This window comes from Parambassis ranga, chromosome 13, assembly GCF_900634625.1.
Source record: "Parambassis ranga chromosome 13, fParRan2.1, whole genome shotgun sequence".
Lineage (NCBI taxonomy): Eukaryota > Metazoa > Chordata > Actinopteri > Ambassidae > Parambassis > Parambassis ranga.
The window spans coordinates 24,448,852-24,459,575 of record NC_041033.1 but is presented as its reverse complement, the minus strand read 5'-3'; the positions used below and the strand labels follow the sequence as shown (position 1 = coordinate 24,459,575).

The 10,724-nt window shown below is 46.0% G+C and overlaps 1 protein-coding gene across 5 annotated transcripts in view; it reads right to left on the bottom strand.

The window, feature by feature from the left end:
• Positions 1-542: 542 nt before the first annotated feature.
• Positions 543-10,724, bottom strand: part of nyap2a (neuronal tyrosine-phosphorylated phosphoinositide-3-kinase adaptor 2a) — an 18,113-nt gene continuing 7,931 nt past the window's right edge. For 2 of the 5 annotated variants that reach the window (XM_028418992.1, XM_028418993.1), the window contains exons 2-8: positions 9,786-9,861; positions 8,009-8,225; positions 7,516-7,829; positions 6,298-7,356; positions 4,686-4,808; positions 4,156-4,268; positions 543-2,963 (exon numbers count right to left, since the gene is read on the bottom strand). In XM_028418992.1, coding sequence (XP_028274793.1) covers positions 2,745-2,963; positions 4,156-4,268; positions 4,686-4,808; positions 6,298-7,356; positions 7,516-7,829; positions 8,009-8,211 — 2,031 coding nt within the window. In that variant the 5' untranslated portion in view covers positions 8,212-8,225; positions 9,786-9,861 and the 3' untranslated portion in view covers positions 543-2,744. Of the gene's footprint in view, positions 2,964-3,426; positions 4,076-4,155; positions 4,269-4,685; positions 4,809-6,297; positions 7,357-7,515; positions 7,830-8,008; positions 8,226-9,785; positions 10,119-10,724 lie in introns of those variants that run through there. The other 3 variants (XM_028418994.1, XM_028418996.1, XM_028418995.1) reach the window with 3 other exon arrangements.

The window sequence follows — 10,724 nt, the reverse complement described above, 5'->3', positions numbered from 1 at the left end:
AAAGCCCCACAGGAGTGGGACATGTTTATACAGCCTATATCAATGTATCTCAATCACACAGTTTTGTGTGTAGTCCCGGTTGTGTATACAAAGCCACATTCATGGACACTTACGCTAGCTTTCATAAAACAGCTTGTGGTGCCTTATGATGAATAAACACATCCACCATGACCTGAACCCGCTGCGCCCTCCAGCACACAGCACAGACACTTTTAGAAAAATCTGATTTATTTCCATCATCATGGCCCACACAGATGAAAACACAGTCACAATATTCAGACTGATTTTTTTTCTGCAGACGATAAAATAAAATTCATTCAATAAAAATAAACAAAGACTCTGAGTGCAAAAACACGAAACTTTCCTCTCATCCTCACAGTGCAAACACATCAAGGTTTGTTTACGTCACACACGTAAAGGTGACAACATGACACTGATGGAGGGGTATCTGAAGGAGCGCCACCATGTGGACAGAACTAAACCTACATGATGACCCTCAGACACCATGAAGCCAGTTCAGCTCCTGTTTTCTGTGTCTTCTCTGATTATGTTAGAAAGGTATTACTCAGTGCTGTAGTAAAACCAGTTCTTTTATAATAAACAATATATTGATTCATTGATTAATGTAACATCGTCTTTATGTGGAGTGCTTGTGTGAATTTGACAAACTCAAGAAGTGCACTTGGTTTCACAACAAAAACGGTTTTGTACAGAAGAAAAAGGTGAGACGGCCAGACCCCATCGATCACATGGTCACAATCAACAGAGGCCGCTGAACCTTGCAGTGTGTGTATGTGTGCATATTCAAACATGAAATCTCCCCGTGGCTTCAGGCTGATTTACATTTATCAGGTATCCCAGAATGCTTTGCATTAGTCTGAAGGTACCTTTAAACTGACATCGTTCATCAAAGACCAATAAAGCGCATTCATCAAGCTAAAACTCTGCATCCAGTCACCCACTGCCCCAAAGTGCAGCCAGCACACGGCCTCATGACATCTGACCCCATCAACCTCCTGTTCACTTCCAGCTGAAGTTCAGTTCAGGTTCTGGTTCTTTCACTTCCTGTAGATGATCTGAGATGATTTACCTCAAACCTGAAGTGCAATTGTGGGAAAAGTGAAAAAAATCCACAACAAACTGAGCCCCAGTGATCGTCAGGTCAGTCAGCATCAGGCCAGATGTGGGATTGTCTTCTCATAAAGGACAGTGATTCTAAAGTCCAAGATCCAAGAACCACAACACCACCAAAACAAACAGGTCAACTCAGAGTCACAATGGAATCAATCCGGAGTCAATCTGGAGTCAATCCGGAGTCAATCTGGAATCAATCCGGAGTCAATCCAGAGTCAATCTGGAGTCAATCCGTAGTCAATCTGGAGTCAATCCGGAGTCAATCTGGAGTCAATCCAGAGTCAATCCGGAGTCAATCTGGAGTCAATCCGGAGTGAAAGTGGAGTTAAAATGCCCACTCTGGTTTTGGGACAGTGGGTGAGATCAACTGAACAAACAGCCTGATAAAATATTTTCCTTTTAAAATATTTCTCCATCTTAATAAAGTTTTTGAAATATAAAAACATCATGTCCTGATTGTTCGTTCACACACAGACAACCAGAACATGTTCTCTTCTTTTCCATATAAAAACATGTTTGAAGTGACACTTTCTATTTGAACTCAGGGAATATGAAATAAAGTGGTTTTCTGCTACAGAGAGTTAAAAATAAACCTCTCACACAGATAGAAAAATAACATGTCAACAACAGAAATCTCTGCTACACCTGGACAACTCTGCTTCTCTGCACTCTGATTGGATGTGTGTGTTTGTGTGTGGGACCTGAGGGATATACTAAGAAGCAAGCTGGACAAAGCCAGTCTGTTCGTGAGCCACCTCGACCAAGCCTGAACCCTCAATGTGGACCTGGACTTTCTCTCTAACTGTTTTTGGACAGTGTGTGTTCACATTAAAGTGTCATTTGACACTTTTTACTGCCATAAAATGTTGTGTTTGTGGGTCTGGATTCATCCAGAGGACCAGCTGGTTGTTACAGAGAACATCATCAGCTGCAGCCAATCAGAGCAGAGAGGCAGAATGAGCCTTCATCTGATGCGGATCATTTAATGACTTTAACACCTCTCAGGGTCTGGAGTGATGAAGAGTGTGTGTGTTCATTCAGAGTTCAGAGAAATCCTTCGACAGACTGAATGAGGCTGTGATCCAAGCTGTGATCACATGATGTGACCCTCACATGAACATATTCTCAGTCTGACAGTGACAGCTGGGTTTGGTGCTGGAACATCCAGAACATGTTCCACCTCTGAACAGAACCTGCAGCAGCCCACTGCACACACACTGACAGAGAACACTTGGCAGAATCAAAATGGCTCCTCATGAATCGATGCGTGAGGTCTATGGTTAAAAGTGTGCGTATAACCTGAGAAGGCCGACTCTGGAATCTACGTCTGGCTTTGGGCTCAGACCCCTGAACCTTGCTTCGTGGTACATCCCTTTGGTGTTTGTTAGTTCTTTTGATTATTTTCTGTCTGTAGCTTCGGCTCAGGTAAAAAGAAAGACATGGAACTGAGTAACTGAATTCCTTGTTGACTGCTCACATGACTGACAGCCGCACAGGCTCAAAGGGAAATGAGGGAAAATCAGTCCAATCAGGTGGCCAAGGGCAGATGACTACATCTTCATCACCATCATCTCCATCTGGATTGTTTTCCTGTTACTGTTACTTGTGCTTCAGATGGCCGTGTCCCAGAAAACCGTGGTGTGTCCTGCAGTAGTGGGCGGGGCCGAGTACGGTGGCGGCTGTTTCCTCTTCCAGCTGGGCAGGATGGGCATACTGTCCTGTTTACACAAATTCTTCTCCGGTCGCTGACGAGCTTTGATCTCTCGACACAAAACCCTTTTCCTTTCAATCATCTCCATCATGGTTGTGTCGCTGCAGAGCCATGGCATCTGGAGGTAAAGAACAACTCAACATCAGCAGACCCAGAATTCCTCCACGGACACTCAGTGCACACCTTCACTTACCTCATCAGCCTCATCAGCCCGTTACCTCTACAGACAGGCAGAGCCGCCTGCAGCACCGCAGAGGACTGAGGCCACACTGCAGCTGCACTCAGGGTGCTGCTGGAAGCCCCCTTCCCTGCAGGGGTCTCAGTCATGCAGAGAATGAACTGCTCTCTGTGATTCATCTGGATTTGTGTGACTAGTGTTGGTTTTGTGTTCAATGTCGTGGTGAAACCCTTCAGGTTATTAAAATAAACACGAAGCGGCTGCTTACAGGTTGTTGTGGACACTTTTGTACACAGTGGGAATTGATTACTGATCGTACTGGGGTATATTAGTGTCTCACATACATTTAAACATTTGTCCTCAGATAAATAAAATATCTATGTATCTATCTGATCGTTTTATTCTTGGTGTCATCAATGACGTGTCATGTGACAGACAGACAGACAGGCAGACAGATGGAAGACAGGAGAACATTTATTTGGATTCTCAGGTTTTCACCGATGCTGCATTGAACTAATTTAATTGGACTCCACTGGGTGAAGGTCAGATTTGAATGATATTACACAATAACTGCACACTGAGCGCCAGTAACACAAGAGAAGATGTTTGTCTGAACAATACAACAAACAGCACAGAGAGTCTTTGGACTGTTCAATGTTGACAAAGTGCAGTTAATTATTGGTGGGGGTTAGGTTTGTATGAGGAGGTTAGATCATGGCATAGAGCTAAATCTGAATGAGCAGGATTAGGGGTGGATTAGGGGTTTGGTGACAGTGTAGTCCTGGTTTCATGACATGTAAACACATCTGGCAGCCATGTTTAATCTGTGAGCGTGTTAGTTTAGTGTTAGTATCAGTGATCAAACTACAATTTATTAGTACCAGTAGTAAAACATTAATTTACCAATGCTTAATGCTGGGATCTATACTGAGACACAGAACACATAAAGATTCAGACACAAAACAAACATCATGAGAACGAGACGTCTTTCAGCCGATGGGCCGATGCTGCTGGTCTGTGATATGTTTATGTTCTGTCAGATAAGCTCAGTCCTGTGTGAAATATTTAAAATGTGTCATTTCAAAGAAAACTGAACACAGAAATCCACACAGGTGCTCTACGTGTGCTGTACCTGGCTGAGGGCAGGATGATGCGGCTCATGCGGGTGGCGCTGTGGTGTCGCCCCGGGTGACGGGACTCCTGATGTGGAGGCAGAGCGGCCAAGTTTACACACAGACTTTGTTTCTGCAGATACAAATATGTGTTGAATTATTATTTATATCAACAAATCTCAGAGACATCATAAACCTTCACCTAACCCGGCCACTCCACTACCTCTGACTGAACATTGACCCTGACACAGTTTCTGCTTACGTTGCACCACAGCTATGAAAAGCCATCATCACTGGTCAGAACCAATCACCACGGCAACAAATGTACACAAATTTACAACATCAGTGAAATGACAAGAGAGAGAAGTGTTTCTTATCACAGCACTGTGACAGAACCGGTGACATATGTAAACTCCATGTTATTAAAAAGCAACGCCCCCCCCTTCACATGTCATACCTTATATGGTTAACATTTCTTTGCCCCATTTAATATAAAACCATTTTCATAATTCTGTCTCCAACTGTAAACCAAACATGTGGTGTGACTCACCTCCTCCTCCTCCGGGCAGCATCATGGTGGGGCTGACAGACGACCGCCCCATCCTGCTGGAAACTGGACTCGACTGTCCGTCTCTGTCTTTACTGTCATGTCTGGGCAGAGACCTGCAGTCTCCTGAACACACACAAAAAGAGAAAGGCGGTTCATATGAGATGGGGCATTTTGTAACAACTGTAAACTACTTTGATTACCGGTATATTAATGCTACGTGTTGAGACAAAGAGATTCAGAGTTCTTAATTTTGGAAGGAGTGAGTAGGAGAGGACAAAAAGAAGTCTTCTTCTGATGAACGTCACCTACATGAAGGCTTGTTAAACTACTAAAATCACAGGGATTCAACGAACAAATCACATTCCAGTCAGACCGACATCATAACATATTTGATATAGGAACAAAGACACACGTTCTGCCATGACTCTCTAATGTGACTGTATTCACCACCTCTCAGAGAACAAACCCTCAAAGCTCCACCACCGAGTTTCTGAACATCTGACCTGTTCCCATCATGTAAACCGGATCAGAAGGTCCTGCGGTTCAGCTGACACACGTGAAGGTTTTCAACATGATAACAGAATGTGGAGTTGTGTCCAGGCAGTCTCACTGTGAACATTTAAACCTCTTTTATTTCATACAATGATCTTCAGTCAGGTGGCTGACTGACAGTCATCACCACGGCAACACGGTCTCCATGGAGACAAAATAAAGTGATGATAATCCTCCTTTACAGAGCTGCAGTCTTCCACCCCTCAGATCATCAGGATGTTTAACTCTTTGTTCTCTGTCTTAAGCTGCTCATCCTTTTAAAATATTTTAGTGTACTCAGGATAACAACTACTCATTAACACAAAGTCTAATCAGCCAAAATATAGGCCCGTGGACATGGAGAAGATTAACTGGAAGTACAAAGCCAAAACAGTGGAACGGATAAGAAAGGTGGTTTCAAGGAGTTACACACAACCACCTGCAGTGTTCACAGAGAACGGTCTGAAACAGAACATCCAGTGAGAAGCAGCTGTCTGATGCCAGCAGTCAGAGGAGACTGGGCTGAGCTGAGGCAACAGGAACTCAAATAAGCACAACCGAAGTCCACAGAACTCTCTGAACTCACAACAACATGAAGCAGCAGACGGTCACCGCCCGTTTTTCCTAGCACCTTCTCACCTCCTGGCACCAAGGTTTGAAGAGCCTGAATCAGTGCTTCTGCTCATCATGCCCATGCCATTTATGCACGGACATTTATCCAGCAGGATAATAGCCCATGTCACAACGCCCAAATCATCTCAAACACATGAAACTTAGTATAGTGTAGTCACATGGCCTCCAAAGTAAGCAGGCCTCAGTTCAACAAAGCACCCGAGCAACGTGTGTTTTCAGATCACAGATGTACAGCCGACAAATCTGCTGCAGCTGTGTATGGTACCAGGTCAGTGTGGAGAAAACATCTGAGGAGTGTTTCCAGCACCTTGTTGAATTATTGATACCAAGAATTAAATGCAGCCCTAATAAAGTGAGAACACAACAATCAGGTCCTGGACGTAACAACAGCGCAGTTCTGGTGTAACAAGGAGCGAGTGTGGTTCACTGCTGGCGGTAATAACCTTACCTTCACCCTCTCTACTCTTCCTTCGGCCTGACCCTCTCTTCAAGCCCTGTTTTCCAGAGAACAGGTTGTTGAGGTCGTCCAGTGGGCTCGTTGGAGTCTGTGATCTCACTGACACATTCTGCATGGAGCCATGCGTAGAAGAGGAGTTACTGAGTTTAGACCCACTGTCCCCAACCCTATGAGAGGATGATGAAGATGAAGAGCGAGGTATACTTCCTCCTGCCATCAGGGTGTCATAGGGTGGTGGTCTCTTAAGGCTCAGAGGAGTCAGGGAGCGACCCATGCTGACTGGAGATGGACATGCAGATTGGCTGCGTGGGTACCCATGGCCGCTGTGGGCAGAGCCGGAGGATTTGTAGAGGTTAGATGGGAGAGGTGGAGCTGATGACCGACCAGATGAAGTGATGGTGTGGGTGCAGGACAGATCCCGGTCTCGACCATGATCGCGATCCCGATCACGGTCCCGATCACGTTCTTTGCGATGGTGGGTGGAGCTCTGTGGATGTTCGACACTGCCTGACTTGCTATAGGAGGCATTTTCTAACATGGGCAGTCGAGTTACATCTAAGGGGGTGAGGGGGGACTCATCAGAATTCGGGGAGCATTGAGCAGGGGCTGGTGGAAAGACCAGCAGTGGCGGACGGTGGGTCAGGAGGTTAGGAAATGGTGGAGGGATGTCGCACAGGGAGTCACGTGATGACCAGGCTTCAGGATCGATAAGGCCTGAGTGTGCTTCATGCAGGAAGTCCTCCAACACCGGGTACTTCATTTCCTCATACACAGACTCACTCTGGTCGTCATCCACAGTGTCCTGACCTTTCAGTTCTCGCAGGATGTTTCCCACCATCTCAATGTAAACTGGCTCCTCGTCGTCTGTGTCTCTGGATGCTGGGCTCTGACTTTGAGATGAAGATCGGTCCCATCGTAAGGAAGACTTCTTGTTGCCTTGGTTACGGATGTAAGAGTCATCGAAGGAGGTGCTGAGCTGAGTGTTAGGATTTCTTTTGGGCTTGGGTGGAGGCATCTTTTTGCAGTCTTCAGAGTGGGCATGGCACCGAGCTGCAGGCACAGAACAGTGTCAAAGACAGACAAACACATCACTTCCTGCTTCATCCTCAAATTACTGTGACCAATAATAACAGAAGACCAAAGTGCAGACATGAAAACAAGAAGTCAGAGTAAAAGACTCAACATCATGTGAATCAGACTTGTTCTCACCTTCTGCCTGTTCCACCAGCTCTTTGGTATCTTGGTGGTCTCTCTTAGTAAGTCCAGAACTTCCGTCCACTGTCTCGGAGCTGCTGCTCAGTTTGGTGTTGGGGTCTCTCTTGGGTTTGGGCGGGGGTTGTTTGCGGTTGTGGTTGGAGTCGTCATCCCCACCACCGACCGAATGGAGTGACTGGGATCGGACAGTGAAGCCCTGGCTGTGGGGGGGCAGTCGGTCCTGTGGTGCTGGCATTGTCATGAAGCCCATTCTGAAATGTTTCCCAGAGTATGCTCCATCTGTTGCCATGGGAACGTCTTCACCAATCCTATGGGGCCAAAACAGTCGTTTTACTGACTCTTGCTGCAGTGTTCAAACTCAAAGGTTCCCTGGTTGTAAAGCAGCTCATGTTCAAATTCTACATGCAATACATGTTCAGTTGGTATATTAATACAATATATAATGACAGCATTACAGGAAACAGTTCTGGAGGTTTATGGTTTCTACCTCTTGATGGCCTCTTCCTGTCGCCTTTTCTTTTGTTGTTTTTCCTGCAGGTAGGTCCAGTTGGTCTGGTTGCGTACGCGGTCGCTTTCTCTAGCGATGTCAGAAGCATTTTGAATAACCAGACCATCATATGTGCGAAGTCCACTGTCCTCCACATACTGAAAAAACTTCCTGAAGGAAGAAGCCTCCTCCTGCGATGTCATGACTCCCTAAAGACCTTAGAAGGATCAGAGAGGACCGATCAGGCCTGATACTGACTTTACATATCGTTGATGGACATATGACAACAAGCCTCTGAGCAGCTTTAGTCTTTAGTGCTCCGTTTAGCTCAGTTAGTGGAAATCCTAAAGGTCAGTAACAGAACTAAATGATTTCAAATAAAACTGTTGGTAAGTATAACATCAGGAACTAAGAACATGTCGCCTGAGAAGTGGTCAGGTTAGAAGACGCTGCCACAGGACACATCAGTCCATCACATCCTCCATTACAACCTGTTTATCCTTCATACTGTTAGATATTAGCAGCTAATGCTCTTCATGCTGATGCTGTGAAAGCAGCAGACCACCATCATTCACTAGGTTACGGTTAAACACAGCTGACACTCACTCTCTCCTTCATCAGGATACAGCAGGAGCCAAATTCACATTTGAAGCTCTTTTTATCCTATTTCTATGAAATAATGTTAGGCAGCCCGAGAGCTTTCAGCTGGGGTCCATGGTCATCCTAAAAACCCACGGTTTCGGTTTGACAGCAGGTATTTTTTGAATTCCCCTCTCTCTTTTCTCTCGTGTCCCTGTCCTTTCCCTCCCCCACTCTTCTGTCTCTCAGCATCCTTCTAAAAATGGAACAGGGAGTCAGCCGGTGGTAACCTAGCAACAGCAGCATCTCTCAGAGGAGCATGATGTAATGCTTCCTGTACATGGGTGAGAAAAAAAGACACAAGGAGAGCAGGAAAAGGAGAGAAGCAGGAAACGAAGGAGCACCACATAATGCCCACATCAGGGTCCAGTTTAGATGGACCTTCTCCTACAGATGTCCCTTGTAAGGCACAGCCTTCCTAAGGCTGCCTTCCCTCCTCCAGGAGGTGACGGCAGAGCTGTCCTAGGCTGAAGTGACCTGAAATCCCTCTAGTTTCTCTGTGGCTCTTCCTCCTCCTCACCTCCTCCTCAGTTGTGTTTTTGGTACATGAGCTGATTAGTGAGGTACTCTGCTGTAACACCTCCTCTCACAGGGGACCGTTTGACTCCCCCCGATGCTTATAGGACATCAAGCCACCGACCTATAAGAGGGATCTAGCGATTGTCTCTGTGTCCCCACTGACACAACAAAAAGACAGAGTTACTGTAGAACTGAACGTAGAAAAGGCTCTTGCTGTGGGTCAAACATTCCATCCTCACTACCAGTTCAATTCATTTATTTTATGACACTAAAGCTTGATGTCAGGGGACATAGGTGGACAAACGTGTTTATATTGGCAGTTAAAAGGAGTTGGTCTGAGCGATGGATCTGCTGCTGATTGATTCAGCACTGAGTGAACTTGGTGGACTTTCACATCATTGTTTTGATCCATGGACGTCATATTGAATGAAATGTGACTGTTCCTATGTAAAGTGTCAGGGTGTGAACTAACGGTGTTTTGAACAGACTTTATTGACACTGTCAGTGAGGACAACAGCAGCTCAAACAGATTTTCACTAGCAGAGAGGAGGAAAAGCCGCGACTGCAGGAGAGACAAAGAAATGCAGACAAACGTGAACACAAGACATGAAACACTCACCCGATCAGCGACAACTCAGACTCATCTCATCCCGCCTTCAGCGCTCCTTTACTATCTCCTTAGCTCTCAGCGGTCCCTGCGAAGATTCAAAGATGGAATGATGAAGCTTCCGGTTATCTTCTCTGATCTTTGCAACTCAGAGGAAACGATGACTCTGTGAATTTGATCGGCAGCTACGTTAATCCACATCCACCCTACACCTCCTTCCTTTTTTCACCTCTTCCTTTCCTTCTTCACTCATGTATCCTCACAGCTGTAATAATCACGGCTTACACACACACAACACACACGCACACACACACAATCCCACACTCACACACCGTTCAGCCGCACACACACACACATCCCCGATGACTGTGACTAAAAGAAACGAGAGGCTGAAACCACGGCAACCTGACAGCATCCTCACCCTGCTGGCTCCTCCTCCTGCTGCTGATGGGAGAGGCGAGGGGTGGGGGTGGGGGGGCGGTGGTCTGTCAGCATGATTTTTTGTCTGTGTGTGTATGTGCAAGTGTGCATGATGTCAAACACCATGTGACAGAGCATGTGTCACATGAGTGAATCTGAACGCTAGAGACAGGAAGTGCAGCAGAGAATTCCTCCGCCTGTCGTCCCTCCTCCTGCTAATGATGGGAACATGAGACCCATGTAGAAATGTACAAACGTTTGATTTCTAGTTACCTTTTAATTATATTCAGAATCTTCATTAACTAAGTGCATAACAGATTTGATGACAGGTGCACCTTCCAACCTGAAGAGGGGGACGAGCAGACTCAGATCCTTCAATGACTGCAGCAGCATGCTGGAGCTCTTCTACCAGTCTGTTGTAGCAGCACCACCTGCTGTGCTGTGGTCTGCTGGGAGAGCCGCATCAGGACCAGAGAGACCAGGATGAACTTGTCAAGATGACCGAGCGGACTCAGGCGCTAGACAGGAGGA